At 38.3% G+C, this 20,273-nt stretch overlaps 1 protein-coding gene across 5 annotated transcripts in view; it reads left to right on the forward strand.

Moving 5' to 3' along the window:
• NR3C2 (nuclear receptor subfamily 3 group C member 2) overlaps nt 1-20,273 on the forward strand; it is a 354,517-nt gene that overhangs the window by 160,517 nt on the left and 173,727 nt on the right. For 3 of the 5 annotated variants that reach the window (XM_074395654.1, XM_010338509.3, NM_001279987.1), the window contains 1 exon segment: nt 17,830-17,969. In XM_074395654.1, coding sequence (XP_074251755.1) covers nt 17,830-17,969 — 140 coding nt within the window. 5 annotated transcript variants of the gene reach the window in all.

Consider the following 20,273-nt stretch of genomic DNA (forward strand, 5'->3'; position numbering starts at 1 on the left):
TTGTTACATACATCTGTCCCCCAACACCACCCCAGCTGTACCAGCTGCCTCATCTCTTGCTCTGGAGCGTGACCCCCTGTGCGCACTGCAGAATTGCTGTGATTCTGTTGCCTGATTTCTGATAGCCCTTCCAACTTGGAGCCTTTCCTTGGTTGTGACTCTCAGCGTCTCTCTGCCCACTGGCTCTAGCTGGTTCCTAGCCTTGACCTGGTTTGCCTTCTTTGCTTCTCGTTGTCTTTCTGCTTCCTGACCGCTTTGCTGTCTCAGCCCTGTGTTCCTTCTTGTATCTTTGTTGGCTCTTCTAAGTTGCCTCCTGTCCCTGTGATACACTGTGCTGGGAACACAGCCAGCACCCCTGGGGCTGACTCCCTATTTTTTTTGGTAGCTCTTTGAAAATTATATTTCAGTTTGGTTAAGTTTTACTAAATTAAGAAAAAAAACGAAGATGCCATCTGATTCTTAACATTATTTTACCATATATATATACATATATATATATATATATATATATATAATTTAGCAACCATAATCTTTAAAGCTTGAGAAATGTTGCTTAGGTATATACATGTCTGTATGCATATGTGTGTTTTGTCACTTAAATTTCAAAATATTAGTCTCTTTTTCCTAAAGAGTGAATATTCTGTATACATTGTTTCAAATGCAAGAAAGAGAATATTGCCATAGATTTCAGAATCTTCATCTCAAACAGGGATTGATGGTACAGTTTTAATAGAGGACAGATGTAATGTCCTTGAAATCTAGTCAAAACATCTAGCAGTCCTAATTTCATGTTCCAGTGGCACTGAAATCAAACATAGGAGATTACATCAATCCAACTTTAGGTATTTCCATTTAATAAAATGGAGGGAGAAAGGCCAGACTCACTCACATCTTTGTGGCGGGTTATCAAGGAGTATCAGTGACTGTCCTTCTGTTTCTCATCTGGTCTCAGTACATGGCAGGAAGATAGTTGAAGCAAGGCAGATCGAAGTGACTTCACTATTTCTTGCCTTCTAGCAGTTAAAACCAAAGAAACAGCCTGCTTCAACTTCTTTATCATCTTTTATCACTATTTATAGGTAAACTGAAATCTTTTTCTTATTTTGCAAATGTTAGTGGAACTGCTTACTTCTGACCACTAAACAATATCATGTTTGCTCTGATATGTATCCGATTTGCCTTGTTCTCAAACCTTTTCATCTTTTCTCAGACCTGCGCCAAAGATAAAAGCCTAACTTTTATTTTACAAAATTCTGAAAAAAAAATCCTTAATTGCTTTTAAGAATGTTAGGCAGAAGATGAAAGTTATTTTGGTATACTTAACAGTTGCCTTTTTTAAGTACAAATTTTCATAACCTTGGAAAATACTTGAATTGAACATTAAAGCCAGTAGTAAAAATATGAATGCCTTTGTATTTGAAGGACTACCATATCTCACTGAGGCAAGAAAAGACTAGAATATAGACTTAAATTCCATGAGGTCCTTTCATACATTTATACACACACATCACCGCTTTAAATAACAAAGTTATAGAAGTCAATCCTGCCTCAGTCCATCTGAGAGCACTTTCTTGAAGCTACATCAGTTTTATTGCATTTATATGAAATAGAAGTTACATTGAATTAACTGAATTTGGAACTTCCATTTTGATTTTTCTTTCAAGAAAAGCTATTTTAAACAGGCTTGATATATTTTTGTAAGAGTGAGGAGGTAATGCAAAATTGTCATAGAAGTTAACGTATATATTAATATTCCTTTACTTTCCAGTAGGGATTTATCGGTCAACCCTCCCCTACAACTTCTTGCTATTCCCTGGTGCTAGAATATGGGTTCTGAGTATCAATATTTTTGTGTATTTTGTTAGTTGATACCTATCAAGAGACTTAGAACAGTGCCTGGTATACATTAGTTGCTTAGCAATTATGTTGAATAAATGAATTGAGAGACAAAATAATTGTCTCAGTACCTACTTATTTCTCATAATATAGAATCTACAGGCTTAGGTGGATATTCGGAGGTAACTATCCCTATTCTTTAATAACAGGACAGCAACAGACATAAAGTGAGGCAGGAGGTAATAGCTAGCTAATGAATTAGCTAGAAAGAAGCCAGGCCCTCATTAGTTCTTTCTTCTTCCACTCCAGCCACTGGCAAATATCTAAATAGTCCTTTTAATTTACATTAAATGTTTAAGTAATTTTAATATCTGTTCTAATAAGGGCTCCCACAGCTCCACTAATAGTGATAGATTTTTTTCTCAAAGCCAAAATATATATGAGAGGAGGGTACGGGTGGGCAGAAAGTGGGCAGAGATGGGAGGTAGAGTATTTGGTAGCTTTTGCTTTTTTAAAATCTTCCTTTCAAGTAGGGTACTGCAAGACATCTAGAAAACATGGTGTCTAAGAAAATAAATAAGTACTGTATTTTTATGTGTCTTCGTGTGGCCACGTGGAGCCACTGGTTCGGTGTGCGCCGAAAATCTTAGTAGCCAAAAAACAGCCTTTCTGAAACCTTAGGCTTCAAATATTTGTGGAGGGAGGAAGTCAAAGAAACAGCCCCAAACTTCAAACCCTGAGAAAAACAAAGACCCAAAGCAACTACTCAGGATTCCTTCGTTGTTTTGGTCATGCCAAGTCAGGAAATGAGCATTCAGTTTGGTTTATTAAAATCATTTTTAAAGTAGCATTTCCCTTGAAAAGTGGAAACAGTGAAATGGATCAGAAAAAAATAGCAAAGCATATGAAAATAATAACAACAATAAGAATTTTAAAATTAACAGCTCAAATTCGTAGAGAATGTGGTAATGGAAAGGAACTCTGCTGTCTGGGAGTGGAAGAAGCAGATCCCAACTTCCCCTCCATACTTTAATATTTACCCTTGAAGACCTAGGGCCACCATACTTAGTAAAGTAATATTGCCAACATAATAGTAAAGAATGATTTTATTTAATTGGAAAGGCTATCCTATAACAGAATCTGGTTTTATCATTAAAGCCAGAGGTCAGAAATGTGCTAAAATGAACCATAAGAAATGCTTGATTTTGCAATCAGGATTTGAAAACAGGTAGGAAACAACCATTTCCTATGACAGAATCCTACAAACTGTGCTTGAGAGGAAAGATTTTAAAAGGGAGCTCAGTTAGAAGTGAGCATAGGGAACCATTGTTGGAACAGTACAGCACTGATTCATCAGTCCTGAAGGTTATTGGGGGTGGATTAGAAAAGGTGGCTCTGAATTTCTTTGCAGGGTCAGTCATCCAAATCTACCGACTAGTGCCCTATGGTCGCTCTTATTAAAAGCCTCTGCTGTTTTCTGCTGGAGAAATTCTCAATCAAAAAAATACCCAAAGACTTCACTGATTATTCAGAAACTGAAATGTTAAAGAATGAATTTATTTGAACCCACGAATATAGGTATTCTTTGATGTCATCTTAAGATGCCATTTTAAGTATTTTGAGGAGTGGTCATTCCGCTCAAAGTCAGACAGTAGAGTTGAAATAAATATGTTGTAGTGTCATGTCAGTAAATGCACTATAGCACTGCCATTAATTGCATTAATGACTGTGAAGTATTTATGGATTTTTAGAATGAGCTACTATAAACATAATTGTAAATTTCTGAAATAATAAAAGATATCCTTTTATCCTTTGTGAAAGAAACTTAGTATGAGAGAAGTAGAAGAGGGTGCACGTGGAACTGATGAAACAGCATCTGTGATCTTGTGTCTCAGTCACACACAGCGTTAGTAAGAGCTGAAATGAGAGGGCAGTTCCAGGGGCAAGGGAAATGATTATTTCTACAATGTAAGGAAAAACACTAGGGGAAAAAATATGGCTGAAGCTTTGATTTGTTAATTAAATGTATAGAAAGAAGTCATATTTTGTTGCTCAGAAAGGTCAGCATGATGAAACATGTTTTACATCAACTTTTTGAAAATGTGGTAAACAAATGCTGAAATCAGTAACTTCTAAATAACTCAGGTTCACAATTGACATTAGGTCCAGTACCCATCAATCCTCAGCGTTTCATGCCTTCTGTATCAGCATTTAAGTCTGAATCGTAATGTAAGGATAATATTAAAGGGGAAAAAGTTAAATTATGTCATACACATGTACATATATAGTCTTTTGTCAAAAGCAAAGCGACTGTATTTATGAATAAAAACAGTCAAGCATTTAGTAGTCATTTTCTTAAAATATATGTTACAAAGTACTGATCTACAGATGAGATGATAAGTTCATGATTCCTTCCCTGGGGATTTTGAAAAATGTATAATACGTGTAAGTACGCTCATACATGCCATGGATTGCAGAGGCCAGTAAGTTGTTCTGGCAGGTGTGGTTTTTTTGTTGTTGTTGTTGTACATAGATACAGTCATTGTATCAGCAACCACTGATTGACATGTGTCTGCTCAGTAAATGTTTCTGGAGATAATTTAATGTTAGATCTTTTTAGAGACTTCGTATGTGTTCAAGTGCATACTATCAGGTGGTTTTATGACAAAGACAACTTCCCTGAGTATGGAAAGTTCTTAATAGAAAAGATGTGGAGTGATTTTTTTACTTTAATATAGCTTACATATGTGCTTTATACATGTGCATAGATGCTTAAAAACTGCCATCAGTAAGGTCAACAGTATCAACAGTTATCACCGCATCCCTATGGTCCACCTTCAGTCTTGTCCTCTTACTGGCAGTTGACACTCCGTGCAGTCCACCACGGATGCTTTTCCTCCCTTTGATTCCCAGATTCTTCCTTATCTTACTTCCCCATTTGAACTTTTCTTCCTCAGGTTTGTTAGCAAGCTCTTCTTTCCCTGCCTAACCAGAAATGTTGTTTTGTTGTAGATTTCTATCTAGGATCTTCTTTACTCCTTACTCCAGCTTTTGGGTAAGCTCATTCAGCCATTGTTCCACAAAAAGAACATGAAGTCCTTACTCTGAAGATCACTCATGTTTTTTTTGTTTTTTTTTTTTTTTGTTTGTTTTTTTGTTTTTTTTTTTGAGATGGAGTCTTGCTCTGTAGCCCAGGCTGGAGTGCAGTGGTGTGATCTTGGCTCACCACAACCTCCATCTCCTGGGATCAAGCAGTTCTCCTGTCTCAGTCTCCTCAGTAGCTGGGATTACAGGTGTGCGTCACCACACCTGGCTAATTTTTGTGTTTTTAGTAAAGACAGAGTTTCACCATGTTGGCCAGGCTGGTTTCCCAAAGTGCTGGGATTACAGGCGTGAGCCACTGCAACCAGCAACCTAGCTTTTAAGCTGCATTCCAGCCTTTCTCTTGTTTTTCAAGCTTGCCCTGTCCAGTGGTCCCTGGTTTTTCCAATAGCCCTTTATTCTTTCATTGTCTCTATTGCGCATAGTAAAAGTTGTAATCAGTCACTTAATTGTATCCTTTAGCATGGTAGATTTTTTAAGCTGTTTCTTTATTTTCCATGCCACATCATTGGCTGCTTACCAGATATTTCAAGAATCACAAACACTTAATCTCATGTTAGAGACCCTCCATGATTTGGACCATTTTCCCTCCTTTTCTCTAAGGTACAGCTCCTTGAGTTTTGGATCTCAGTGTGTTTTGGCATCATCTGGACTTGGCATAATTTTTTCTTGACCCAGCTCCATTTTTACCTTGCTCCAATACCCCAAACAAAATAGTAAATTGTGGAAAACTAATTGCCATCACTGTGCTTTAAATTTTATTTTTCCAAGGTATTTATGTACTTGAGTTTTCTCAGTTTAGCTGTAACTTTATTCACACAGCTCAGATTATAAGGTGTGCATCAGTTGTTTAATTCCTATCTGCAGTGCATTATGAATCGTGGCTTGAGAGGATGAACCTTATTTAGTTAGGAAGTATCTTCCAAAACATTAATGATTCATTTGTCAGCAAAGATAATATCATAAAAGAAAATATTACACAAAACAGCTCCCAAGTATTCCCCCTAAATAATAAGAAAATTAGAATGAGCTACTTCAGGTTAAATATTATGACTCAAAATATAATCTTTTCAAAACAAAAGGAAACAGTAAGCAAAGAGGTTTTTAAAGTGCATTTTAAGTATGGGTGAAAATAAAGATTTCAGTAACACAATTGTTAAAGGTTGATTTATGTTTGTTAAATGTATTTTTTAAAATATTAATGGTGTCCAAATCCTTCTGTTTCTTATATTTAATGTTCTGTATATAAAAGAGTATTTATTTGAATCTCAATAATAATTTATCTTAATGATATAATGTGGCTGTTCCCAACCTATACACTCAGACACCAGGGGAGCCAGAATTCTTACCAGAAATATTGAAATCCATATGCACACAAAGCTCTGTTTACTGTATACAGTAAACAATATGGCTATTGTGGTATTATTTTAAATCATATTTTTTAAAACCCTCTCTTCTACTTACCAATGTTTTACATGCTTTTACAAGCTAAAAGCCATACAGAAAAATATAATACAAAAATGGCAGAATTACCTACAGGTCCACTATTATGGCAGTCACCATTAAGAACTATAGATCCAGCTGGGTGTGATAGCACGTGCCTATAGTCCCAGCTCCTCAGGAGGCTGAGGTGGGAGGATCCCATGAGCCCAGGAGTTTGAATTCAGCCTGGGCAACATAGCAAGACCTTGTCTCTTTAAAAAAAAAAATTAAAATAAAAAAGAATTATACATCAACTGGTAATACTAATTAATCATAGTCAGAATTTAAATAAAACAATTTGTCAGACACTGTTCTAAGTGTTCTTGAATATACCAAGTCATTTACTCTACAACAATGCAATATAGTAGGGTCTTTGCTATCACTACCTAACAGATAAGGAAATTGTGGCACACAGTTAATAAACCTGACATATATGGCTCCCAGGTTTTACTGTGGGTACACTATAATTCTATTATCTACAAAAATAGGAACATGTCATCCTATATATACTGTTCTGCAACTACCAGATCCAAAAGAAATTCCCTGTAACTGTCCAAACTGCTCTTTGTTCCATCTTAGATATCAGTTAATAGTGTCACCATCTAGTATTTCTGCAAGTCCTGTTGCAACTGTCTACTTTTAAAACATTTCTCTGAACTAACCACTTCTCACTGTCTTTACTCTTTTCACCCTACTTCAAGCCATTATTATCTCCCGCCTGGACAATTGCAGAAGCTTCTTTGGCTGGTCTGCCCACTTCCAAGGTCACCCTCTTCTGAGTCCATCCTCCAAATCCAACAGCCACAGTAAGATTTTAAAGTGTTAATCAGATCCTGTGACCTGACTCCTTAAAACATTCCAGAATTCACAGCACCTTCATGGCATACAGGATAATAGTCTGCCTCTTTAGCCTTCCAAAGCCTTAGGGTCCAGCCCCACCTTCTTCGTGGATCTCACATCCTGTGCCCGTCCGTCTTTCCTTCCTCCTTGCTGACTACATTTTGGCCCCATTGGCCTCATTTTTCTCTCTCGAATATGTTGCATTCATTCCTGTCTCAGAGACTTTGCACTTGTCCTTGCCTTTGTTTGGCATCTTCACGTGGCTGGCTACTCTGTCATTTCAGTCTCACCAAAGAAAGAGGCCTTCCGAAGCTACCTTATCTAATGCATCCTGTCTCCGCCATCCTCCCTGTCCAATCTCAGTGTCTCTCATTTTCTTTGTAGTACTTATCTCTCTGTGAAATTGTTTACTTCTGTATTGTTTCTCTGTTCCCCACTACTATAGAAGTTCCATGAGGATAAGGACTTTCTCCTTCTTGTTTTTCTGAGTGCCTAGAACCATGGGGCCCACAATATGCTTTCAATACTTGGCCTAATTAATGAATAATTTAAACACACCACCATGTGCAGATCAGTATGTGAGGATGTTTACTGATCTGCTGTTTATATGGTCCTCCAAATTCTCAGTGTGCCTAAGATAGGTGAATATATATTTGAATTGATTACACAGAAAAACAAAAAACACTCCAGCTGGTGGTAGTGGTGGTAGAAGCTTTTATCTGATTAAGTAATGGTATGAAAGATAGATTTGTTTAATTCATATTGAGTGAATTTAAGAAATAAGACTTTAAAAATAGTCTGAGAAGAATTTCTAATCACTGAAAGTGGATCAGTCACTACTGTTCTATCAGGAAAGATAGCTTTACATATGATAATTCCTAGACCAACATGGTGCCTTAGAGATTCTCAATGAGCCAGTTTCTCCAGGCGTTTTTTGATTTGTAAAAAATCATTTTTTTTTTCTTGCATAGCTTCTTGTTACTTCTCCCCAAGCATCTATTCTTTTGGGGAAAAACATAGCACACTAAGTGTTTTTGATGATTGGCTGGTGTATTTCCTCCTAACCATCACCCAAACCAGTGTAAACCTTCAATTAATCTTTTCTGTCTCTTTAGTGAGTCATTAGAAGGAGTCTATTTAGTATTGAAAATAGTTTCAGCTTTTCTGTGTTTCCTTAAGAGAAATATTGTCTTTACAAATGGAAATATAATATTCACTCATTTCTGCCTTTATAATATTTTCACATTTGTATAAAATCCTTTGAACCACCTTTGCTGATAATAAACTTTTCTGTGAGCACTGTTTCTTTGATTATCAAGCCCCAAAATGATGAGTTTGGGTAGTTTTTTCTATCTCTTCAATATTAAAATGGTTTGGAAGGATGTAGAATACAGGTATTGATCGACTTACGACCTATGCAACTTATGACCATTCGACTTTACGACCACAGTCGCTAGCCACGACTGCTCCGCATCTGGCAGTGCAAACGTTGCCCAGCTGGGTGTACAACACAGTGCGGACCAGCTTCTGGCAGCGCTACCATTTCCGCATGCACCATTTCCACTGTACATATAGCCTACTCAACTTATGACCAAATCGTGTTACGACTGTTCCGCGGTCCCGACCGTGGTCGTAAGTCGAGCACTGCCTGTACTATGTAAGACTTACATTTATTTAGACATGTTAACCAGAATCAGCACAGATATTATATGGATATAAAAAAGATTTTAAGTGTCATATATTTAGCTGATTTAGAAAGAATAATATTTTACATTTTCTATGTTTGATCCAGATCAAACAATGTTTACTTGGTTTCAGAATACATTGTTTTTCATTTAAGTTTGCAGCTCAATTTGGATTAAATTTGATCATGACACAGTATTCCATTTATTTTTATACTTCTCTCTATCTTAAAAGGTTATCTTGAAAAGGATCTAAACTATCACCTATTGTACCTCTTTTTGGTGAGAATTATGGCCCAAAGAGGAGAGGTGATTTTGCTAAGATTTCACCAGTTAATGGCTGAGCTAGAACTACATCCCAGGCCTCCTTACTGAGCCTCCATTCCTGTCTTTGACCCCTGCATGTTTGGCCCTCAGTTTGGGCTTTGCATCCTATATATAGATGTTGAATAAATTTATTATACTCTAAAGTTGAATTTTGATATACAGATCACTAAACACGCTTTGTATTTTAAAGACATTCAGTGTCTAACAAGAAAGTGAATTCAAGATCTGCCCCTCTCTCCCTCTCTTTGTGATACGTATAATTTAAATGTGTTTCTTAAAACTGGATACGTACAACTTTCCAACCATACGCCATCTTTTAGCTTCAAAGATAACCACATTATAGTGTGTCAACAGAGACCAGAGTTTTCCAAACCCATCTATTTTGCAGCCTGTCTCCTGTGTTAATGACGCATATGTTTGCAAGACAGCTGGCTGCGCTTTTGACAATAATCTGTCCCTGGATTCTTTTTTTCCTCTGTGCAAAGCTAAATGAACCATATGGGAATTGAACTGATAACCTTGGCCTCATTAATTTACCTTCTGTAAAATTGCCTTTTGTAAATTTATGTTCTACTGTAATGAGATTAGGAGTGTGATTTCATTCACTCAATAAATAGTACCAACACTGGGCTAATGGCATTGGGAACACAGAGATGCAGACAGTAAAATTTTTGCCCTTAAGGTATTAGGATAAGTGCACAGGTCCCTAATATAAGGGCAAAAGTGGTAACTGCTGAAGGAGATGGAGTTAGGAGAAGGGAGAGTGGTACTTCATGACGGGATAACATCACGGCCCTTTAAAGAGGGACAGGGTTTCCAGTGGGAGTGAGGGAGAGGAAACGCTAGGTCGTGTAAATGGTGGTTGACTAGAACACGTCAACAGGGATGTAGGCATGTGCTTAGCATAAGGTTAGGCATTATGAGTACACCCTGAAGGAGAAGGTTGGTAGCAGGGAGAAACATTTTAAGTGTCCTGCTAAGGTTTTTATTTATGGTGGCATTCAGAAGGGATGATTGAAGATTTCTTTCTTTCTTTTTTTTTTTTTTAGACAGAGAAAGCGAAAGGGGGAGAGAGAACAGAGTCTTGCTCTATTGCCCAGGCTGAAATGCAATCTAAAAATAGGTATTAAAAACCTCTTTTATGCCGATAATTGTGCTTAACAGTGGAGACAGGAAGGAATAAGGAAAGAAAATAACAAACAGCCAACTAATATTTCATTTAAGTCTGTGAAATGCTATGCAAATGCCGAAGAGTGATTTACTTTCAATTACGTGGTCACTTTCAAAATAGGTGTAATATGATACTGAGAAAAATGTATGTTCTGTGGACCTAGGGTGAAGAATTCTGTAAATATTCACTGAGTTTACTTGTTCCAGGTCTGAGTTCAAATCATAGATGTCCCTGTTAATTTTCTATCTCGTTGATCTGTCAAATATTAACAAAGCAGTGTCAAAGTCTCCTGCTATTACTGTGCGGGAGTCCAAGTCTCTTTATAATTCATTAAGAACTTGTCTTACTTATCTGGGTGTTCCTATGGTGGGTGCATATATATTTATGATCATTGACTCCTGTTGTTGCATTGATCCTTTTACCATTATATAATGTCCTTCTTTGTTTCTTTTAGTCTTTGTTACTATTAAAGTCTATTTTGTCAGAGACGAAAGTTACAACTCCTGTTTTCTTTTCTTTTTTTTTTTTTTTTTTTTTTTTTTGACTTTCCATTTGATTGGCAAGTCTTCCACCAACCCTTCGTTTTGAGTCTATGAGATGGATCTGGATACAGCGAACCGATGGGTTTTGACTTTTTATTCAATTTGCCTGTCTTTGTCTTTGATTGGGGCATTTAATCCATTTAAATTTAGGATTCATATTGATATTTGTGCATTTAATATTGTCATTTAATGCTAGCTGGCTATTTTGCCTATTAGTTGATATAGATTCTTTGTTATGGAGATACTCTTTACCTTTTAGTAAGTTTTTGGGATGACTGATACTGGTTGTTCCTTTCTGTGTATAGTGCTTCTTTCGGAAGCTCTTATAAAGTAGGCCTGGTGGTGATGAAATCTCTGAGTGCTTGCTTGTTCACGAAAAATTTTATTTTTCCTTCATTTATGAAGCTTAATTTGGCTGGATATGAGATTCTGGGTTGAAAACTCTTTTATTTGAGGATATTGAATATTGATCCCCACTCTCTTCTGGTTTGTAGGGTTTCAGCTGAGAGATCTGCTGTGAGTCTGATAGGCTTCCCTTTATGGGTAACCTGACCTTTCTCTCTAGCTTCCCTTAGAATTTTCTCCTTTATTTCAACCCTGGTGACTCTAATGATTATGTGTCTTGGGCTTGCTCTACTTGAGGAATATCTTTGTGGTGGTCTCTATATTACCTGAAGTTGAGTATTTTCCTGCCTTACTAGGTTAGGGAAATTTTCCTGAATAATATCCTGAAGAATTATTTTCCAGCTTGGATTCATTCTCTTCATGACATTCAGATACACCTGTCAGATGTAAATTAGGTCTTTTCACATAGTCCCATATTTCTTGGAGACTTTGCTCATTCCTTTTTAGTCTTTCTTCTCTAATCTTGTCTTCTCATTTCATTTCATTAAGTTGATCTTCGACCTCTGATATCCTTTCTTCTTTTTGACCAATTCGACTGTTAAAACTTGTGCATACTTTGTGGAGTTCTCATATTGTGTTCTTCAGTTCCATTAGTTTACTTATATTGCACTCTAGATTGTCTATTCTCGTTAGGATTTCCTCAAACCTTTTTTCAAGGTTCTCAGTTTCTTTACATTGGGCTAGAACATGTGCTTTTAACTCACCGAAGTTTCTTATTACCCTCCTTCTGAAGCCTAAATCTGTTAATGGAATGCACTTGTTCTCCATCAGGCCTCGTTCCCTTGTTGATGAGGAACTGTGATCCCCTGTAGAGGGAGAGGCATCCTGATTTTGGATATTCTCAGCCTTTTTACGCTGGTTTCTTCCCATCATTGTAAATTTATCCACCTGTCATCTTAATTACCAACTTTCAAATTAGGTCTCTGAGTGGACGTCCAACTTCCTGATTTCCAGCCCAGAAATCTGAGCAACCCACCACGACAGCCAAAACAGCAGCGTTAAGATTGGTGGTGCTTTTCTGCCCGGAAATCTCTGGTCTGGCTTCCTTCTTGAGTCCCTTTTTCAATCAGCTGAATGGGCAACTCTGCCTTCCTGGAGCTCCAAACGTTGACCAAAAGGGGACCCAGTCCCGTTTATTCTGAACCAAGAACTGGCACGCCGGGGCACCGGCAAAACCGCCGCAGTGGCCACAAGAGTCGTGCTGGTGACCCGTGGGGCTCCTTCGCTGGTCCGTGAGCAACAAAAATTCCTCTGAAAGTGTGGCATCCTCTTGTTCTCTGCGCTTTCACTGGGAGCTACAATCCTGGGCTGCTAGTGATCAGCTATCTTGGAACCCTCTCCATGATTGAAGATTTCTAAGCATAGAAGTAACACAATCAGAACATTTATGTTCAGATTTGTCAGCAGTTACTGTAGAATGAACTGGAAGAAGAACCCCTGGGGAGTAACAAGGGCCTGAACCAACGTTACCTACCAACAGTGGGGTGCAGAGAAGCGATGTGAGAGTTTGCAAAGCTGGACTGAGAAGGATGTGGTGGTAACTGATTAGATTGGATAGTTGAGGGAAGAGTACAGGGTTTGAACCTGGATAACTAGCAGATGGCAGTACTCTTTCACAACATCAAAATCTGAAAAAAGAAAGTAAATAGTGTTTTGAGCATGGTATGTTTAAGAAGCTAATAAGGCAGATTTGAAATTGTAGAACTGGGGAGAGGTTGGAGCTGACTGTAAATATTTAGAAAGTCATTCAGCAAGCGAGCTGTTAGAAGCTGGGGTTGTGGATGAGATAATTAAGGGATAGAGTACAGAAATAAGAAAAAAAAAAGATGGCCAAAGGTACAGCTCCAAAGGTAGTGATTAAAAAGATGAGAAAGAACCTGAAAAATAGAAGAGGTGGTGTTAGGATTAGAAAGGAGCTCAGTACAGTGCCAGATAAATCAAAGAAGCAGAAACCCCCAAAACGCACGCAGAGGCAGATTCACTGTTTTGTCAGTGAAAGTTGGTAGTGAACACAGAGAAAAAGAATTTATGTTTAGCTTTAATTTGTAATTTAAAAAATTTATTGGTTTTTTGTTTGTTTTTGTTTTTCTTTTTTTTTTAAAGATGGGGTTTCACCATGTTGGCCAGGCTGGTCTCGAACTCCTGACCTCAAGTGATCCACCTGCCTCAGCCTCCCAAAGTGCTGGGATTACAGGCATGAGCCACCACACCTGGCTCACAAATTTATTGTTTTAATCTGAATTTCATAGTGCATTTTTTTGGTGCTAGACCTTCTCTTCAACTTCTCTTAGTTTGGTTCAGTTTCATGTCTTTCACTCTCAAGTGAATTAGAAACAAGTCACATTGCTTTACCTATGCACTGCAGTAGGACATCTGAATAGATGGCATGGTGGGTTTTCTGATGACTGCTGTGCAAATGTCAGTTCCTGCTTTGGTCCAAGGTTGATTGGGGCCACCTAGGTTTCAGCTACTGTCCCCTGCACTGGGGACACAACCACCCATAGCACAGATGACATTCCTGGGCCATTCTGAGCTTAGTCTCTTGTGTGGATGTGACAAACAGTAAACAGACTGACAAAAATAGACACCACATTAGATAGTAATGTTGGCTCTAAGAAAAGTGAAGCAGAGAAAAGGGGGTAGGAAGTCCTGGAGGGAGGGGTGATTTCAGTAAGGTGGTCAGGAAAGGCCTGACTGAGAAAGTGACATTTGAATAAAGACCTGAATGAGGGGCCGTATGTGTATGTATATATATATGTATATACATATATATATATATATATATATATATATATATATATATATGTATATACATATATATATATAGGTAAAGCGGGGAGAGCAAATGCTAAGGTCCTGAGGTGGGAGCACATCTAGTGTTTGAGTGAGAAGCAAGGGGGCTGATGATGCTGAGGTGGAATAGGCAAGGGACATTGATTAAAGAAATCTTGGGGAACAGACTGTGGCCCTGTAGTCATGGGAGTGACTTTGACTTTCACTCAGCATGTGAGGAAAACCCTTTGGATGGTTTTGTGAAAATGAATGAATGAAAAAGGGCCATTCTGGCAGGGGCTGGCAGGGAGCAGGGAACGGAGCAAAAAAAAAAAAAAAAAAAAAAGACAGAAGATCAGCTAGGATGCTTCTGCAGAATCCCAGGTAAGAGGTGTTGACAGCTCGAAGTAGATGGCACAAGAGGAGTCTTTGGAGAATGATCAGAATCTGAATGTGTTCTATGGGTAATATGAATAGAATTTAATGGATCCGGGGATGGGGAAGTGTTGTGTGAGAGAAATAGAAGTGTCAGAGATGAGTCCGTGTTTTTTAGCCCAAGCAACTGGGAGGAAAGAATTCCAGTATTAGTTTGCTAGGGCTGCCATAACAAAGTACCACAGACCAGATGGCTTAAGCTGTGGAAATTTATGGTCTTAGTTTTGGAGACCGGAGATCCAAGATCAGTTGATGTGTTCCTTCTGAGGCAGTGATGAAGAATCCCATTTCTCTCACCTAGCTTCTGGTGGTTTGCTGACACTTGCTGGTGTCCCTTAGCATGCAGAAGCATCCCCTCATCTCTGCCTTAATCTAAGAATGGTGTTCTCCTCATGCAGGTGTCTGTGTGTCAACTTCCCCTGTATGTAAGAACATCAGTCCTATTGAATTAGGAGTCTACTCTATTCCACTATGACCTCATCTTAACTAATTACATCTGTGACAACCCTAATCCCAAATAAGGTCACATTACAAGGTACTAAGGGCTAGAGCTTCAACATATGAATTTGGGGGGACACAATTCCACCCCTAGTCATTACTGTTAATGAGAAGAGGATATCTGTGAAATGAACAGCTTGGGAGGCTGGGAAAGGTCAGCAAAGTTTTGCCCATGTTAAGGCTGAGGTGCGTGTTAGACACCCAAGTGCAGATGCCGAGTGGGCAGTTGAACAGGGTGTGAAATTTCAGGGAGGGGTGTGGGCTAGAGATGAACACTTGGAAGTTGCCAGGATACTGGTGATACTGAAAGCCAAGAGACTAGATGAGATCACCAAGGAAGTAAGCTGGGATAGAAAAGTAGGAGAGTTCCAGAGGCTGAAGCTAAGATCCCAGTAAAATAGTACTGGGACCAAGGCACACAGAAATGTGGAATAAAAATCCCATGTATGCTTGTAGTTGTGAAAAAGCAATACGATTTTCATGATGATTTTAAGTTATAGCCTAAATATTTACAAAGCCGTGGCATTTTCGTGTGAAGTGTAGGACGCGTCAGACAGGGTATGGATTGAGTTTTACTGGCTAATATGTTGAAGAAGTTACTGGTGCTGAAATGGAATGTTTTGAATGCCATAAAGAAGTCAAAGGATACCAATAAAAATAATAAAGAGCGCTCTTCTCAGAGGGAGACACAACTTTGGAGAACGTTATTTCAGTCCTTGATTTAAGAAGTCATTTTCTAGAAAGGCAGGCATGCTCCAAGCAGCCATGTAGCTTGGTCTTTCATCTGTTTTTGGTGAAAGTATGGTTCACAATACTTTAAACAAATATTAACACAATATTATCACACTTTAGCAGACTTGAAAAATAGAGAAATCATCCTGGAACATAACCATTTTAGCCTTTTCGTTGTCATTTTTCTATGTTTCTGCTGTTTGGCATGGAGGCAAAAGCTTTGACAGCAAGGTGACAGAGGTGACATGGAGTAACTCCAGCCAGAGTTTTCTGAGTCCATCCAGCTTTCGTTTCTCTGAGCCACTGCACGTTCTGTTGCCTCTGTTCTCTCTCTCTCTCTCTCTCTCTCTCTCTCTCTCTCTCTCTCTCTCTCTCTCTCTCTCTCTTCTCTCTCTCTCTCGAGACAGTTTCGCTCTTGTTGTCCAGGCTAGAGTTCAGTGGTGCAATCTTGGCTTACCCCGACCTCTGCCTCCCAGGTTCAAGAGATTTCTCCCATCTCAGCTTCCCAAGTAGCTGAGATTACAGGCATGCACTAAAATTATGCCAAAAATTTTTTGGCATAATTGAGATATGTAAAGTGAGTCTGAGTGAAGAGTGTTGAGCAGAATTATAACAGCTCTTTGATGCAAAAACAAAAGACGGCAAATGCGTTCCTGATGACTTGGTTCACGCCCAGCTAATTTTGTATTCTTAGTAGAGACGGGCTATCTCCATGTTGGTCATGGCTGGTCTCAAACTCCTGACCTCAGGTAATCTGCCCATCTTGGCCTCCCAAAGTGCTGGGATTACAGGCATGAGCCACCATGCCTGGCCACCTCTGCTCCCTTTCTTACTCTGGCTCTCACCTAGTCAAGCTTCAAAACTTAGGTTAGCTGTGACATTTGGGGAAATGTTTTGTAATTCCTTTATTCAGTGTGCTGCCTCCTGTTACCCTGCACCATAGCATTTTCCCTGGTTGTACTTTATGAAGTGCTGCTACTAGATCTTCATAATAGTTTATGCCCCCACCAACTTTGAGGGCAGAGACTGAATTTCTGTATTTTTTCCCTTGGTATCTTCCACAGGACCTGCAGGTAAATATTAAAAAAAATATATGTGGACTGTAAATTGAAAAATCAACTTGTTTGCCTGCTTGGTACATATCTAAATTGCCACTGAACTACAATTCCTTATCAGAAGTTAAAATATTTTGTTTAGAGAGTGTCATCAACTAGCACAGTGCCATATAATATATCAATATATCTTGAGAAGAGTCCCCTTAAAAAAGTATTCAAACAGATTGTTGCCTAAAGGGTTACATTTGTCCCTAAAAACTGTTTTCCAGAGAGCCCTTGCCATGAAAGACACCTGAGATATTTACCATATTTTGCTTTTTGTTTTATTATTGACTGTGTCCTTCAAATTAGTAAGCAAGATGAAGTAATTAGAACCAACCTATATAAGATAACATGAAAAAATGCAGGAGCTTAGAGGGATAAAATTGCTGTCAGTTGAGACAAAATACACTTTTTTAATTAGTGGATTATTTTGGAAAGAGGAGGTTTAAAATTTTTTTTGGCATAATTGAGATATGTAAAATGAGTCTGAGTGAAGAGTGTTGATTAGTAGATTAGTATTATAACAGCTCTTTGATGCAGAAACAAAAGGACAGCAAATATGTTCCTGGTGACTTGGTTCCAGATTCTTTGCACTGCCCACTTAAAGTGCAAAGAATGTGGTTTTTTGGTAAACCCTCTCCAAAAATAGGAAAAGAAGGAAAGAGGTTTACATTTGATTATTTCTTACTTATCAGTACTGAGAAGAGGCTTTGCTATACAATAGTCTTGATAGCTTTGCTCCACCCCTTGGGTTTTACCTTTATTTTGCTAAGTCACGTAGTATGTGACCATTATATACTGAATTCATGTAAGGAACCATGGTTATTGACAAAATTTGAGCTAAGCTGTGCAGCATGTTACATGTGCCATTACAGCGTAGTTATTTAAATCTCAATTTCTTTCCCCAGCTCTACTTTACGAAGTGTTTCTACTGGATCTTCAAGACCTTCAAAAATATGTTTGGTGTGTGGGGATGAGGCTTCAGGATGTCATTATGGGGTAGTCACCTGTGGCAGCTGCAAAGTTTTCTTCAAAAGAGCAGTGGAAGGTAAATGTTCATGTGGGTGTTCCTTTTACATACTTTTTCCTAGTATGTAGTTTACTTGCACAGCTAATGCTATAGCATTATTAGGAATTCTTCAAAAAGATTTTTGATGTAATCTGTCAGTGATAAATAGTAATAGATCTTTATATAAAAACCACCTGGAGACTTTCCACTGAGCAATATTTAATGAGCAAAATTTGAAATTCTGAGCAAGGATCACCAAAGAGGTTTTTTCTTTTTTTGATTGTCACATTTTGTTTTTCAGTGAGACTCAGAAAAATAATTCTGTGTCATCATAAATTTAATTTGTGTGATCTGGAATAGCAGTTTTACTAGGCGCACACAGAATATGTGATTTCTGCCTTTTCTGGGTTTCTGTATAAATATATGTTTGTGGCAAATTAAAACATTAATATCAGAATCAAGTCTGTGATTTAAGTTGTGTTCCATACAGAATAATTGCATTTACCAGCTGGTTCAAGCTCCAGGTCCCTGTGTGAGTCCTGCCTTTATTTTTCCTGAAAGTTTCCGAATGAGCATATTAAATGAAATACCTGCCTGATATTCACTATGCATAGTTAGGCTAGCTTTTGCTTCTGCCCCAAATTTGTACTTCTGAAAGAGAAATAGTCTTTAGTTTATTTTTACCTCTCCCCATCCTGACTTACAAAGAGTTATTTACCATCAGACTTAGACGAGATGGTTTCATTGATGTTGAAAATTGTGTCCGGTGAAAGTGTAGAATTTTTGCTATTAGTAAGAGTTTCATTGTGTAATGGACAATTATATTCACTAAGGAGCTCCACATGACGTCTCCCTAAGGTTTATTTCTCAGCGAAGTTTGCTTAGAGATGATTTGGTGCTTCAGAGGCTTAAACATAAGTGACTTGAATGCTTTCCCTCTGTTTTGCCGGAGACCACAAGATCGTATCTTTAACTGTGGAATGAAAAAGTTAACCAAGTAATTATTCTTTCTTTGGAGATTGATTTAGCCTTAATTGATATTACATGATTTTTACATTATTTACACTATTAATTATTTGGTAGTCCTCAAACCTACCATTGAATTGGTAGAAGGAACTCAGTAATTCTTTCTCAGGATTATGAGCTTGTGGTTACAGGTGATAGAGAATTCAGCAAACTGGCTTAAGCACCAGAGGAAATTCATTGGCCCATATGCTGGAAAGTCCTAGTGTAGGCTTGGCTTCAGGCAAACCATGGTCTTAAGCCAGGTCATTAGAACTCAGTCCCACTCACTCTTGGTTTTGTTCTGGCTCTGTTCTCATGCACATTCTGTCATGGTGCTGAGACAGCTACCAGACCTCCATTAAAAAGAGGTTTTCTGTTCCTGTAAAAGCTCCCAGTGGAATCTCCTCAGATTCAACTTGGCTCACGTGCTTCCCTCTGCTCCAGTCCCTGTGGCTGGAAAAGGCAGTGATCAGATAGGCCAGTTCTGGCTGGAGTCGGACAACCTGAACCATCTAGACCAGGTATGGGGAAGGACGTTTCCCTTAGGAAAATGTGGGTTCTGTTACCAGAAGGCCAGTTTTTCAGAAAGTAGGAAAAATAAATTTGTACAGTACTGAAGTCAGTTTGCTTTTATAAGGCTTCCCCTGCCTGGTTCCCCCTTTCCTTAATTATATGATTGGCTCAGTAGAAGATAAATAGTTGAAGTTTACATCCGGCACCTTCCTAAGGCCACTTTGTACTTTCCAATATAAGAATCCCCCTTTCTGGTTCACTTAATTAGTAAACAAGTGGTCTGTCAAAATAAAGTGACGTGGAGAAGGGCGTTTTGGAGCAGGCAGTGGGAGTCCCTGCTGGCCAGCTGGCCCTACCTATGGATCCAGCTTCATGTCAGAACCCATATTTTGGTTATTTGTAGAATCTGACCCTTCTCTACTTCTGAAGCACAAGGTTTTCTAGAAGTTCTTGCTTGCTTTTTCTTGTTTTAAGTAGTTTCTGTAGAAGTACATAAGGAATTGTTTTTATAGCTCAGTTATAAATAAGCATACAGAAACCTAAATGCAGGCACAAATTTTTCCTTCATTGGAAAGCTGATTGATCTATGGATAATGAAACTTGGTAAATGCCTCTTAAGACTTGTATTAATATAGTTTATTTTGTATTGATTTGGGAATTAGGCTTTAATCATTCACCTGCATGAAACAGTGCTGTAAATTTAAAATCTAAACTTCATGCGAGTGAAGACCTATTTGTTTTTGTGTTTTTGTATTTTGTGTTTATTTACTCTTCTCCTGTGTGTGGGGGGGAGGATAAATATGTGGGAAATATGGCTATCTTTAT

The sequence above is a fragment of the Saimiri boliviensis genome, chromosome 3 (genome assembly GCF_048565385.1).
Source record: "Saimiri boliviensis isolate mSaiBol1 chromosome 3, mSaiBol1.pri, whole genome shotgun sequence".
Taxonomy (NCBI): domain Eukaryota; kingdom Metazoa; phylum Chordata; class Mammalia; order Primates; family Cebidae; genus Saimiri; species Saimiri boliviensis.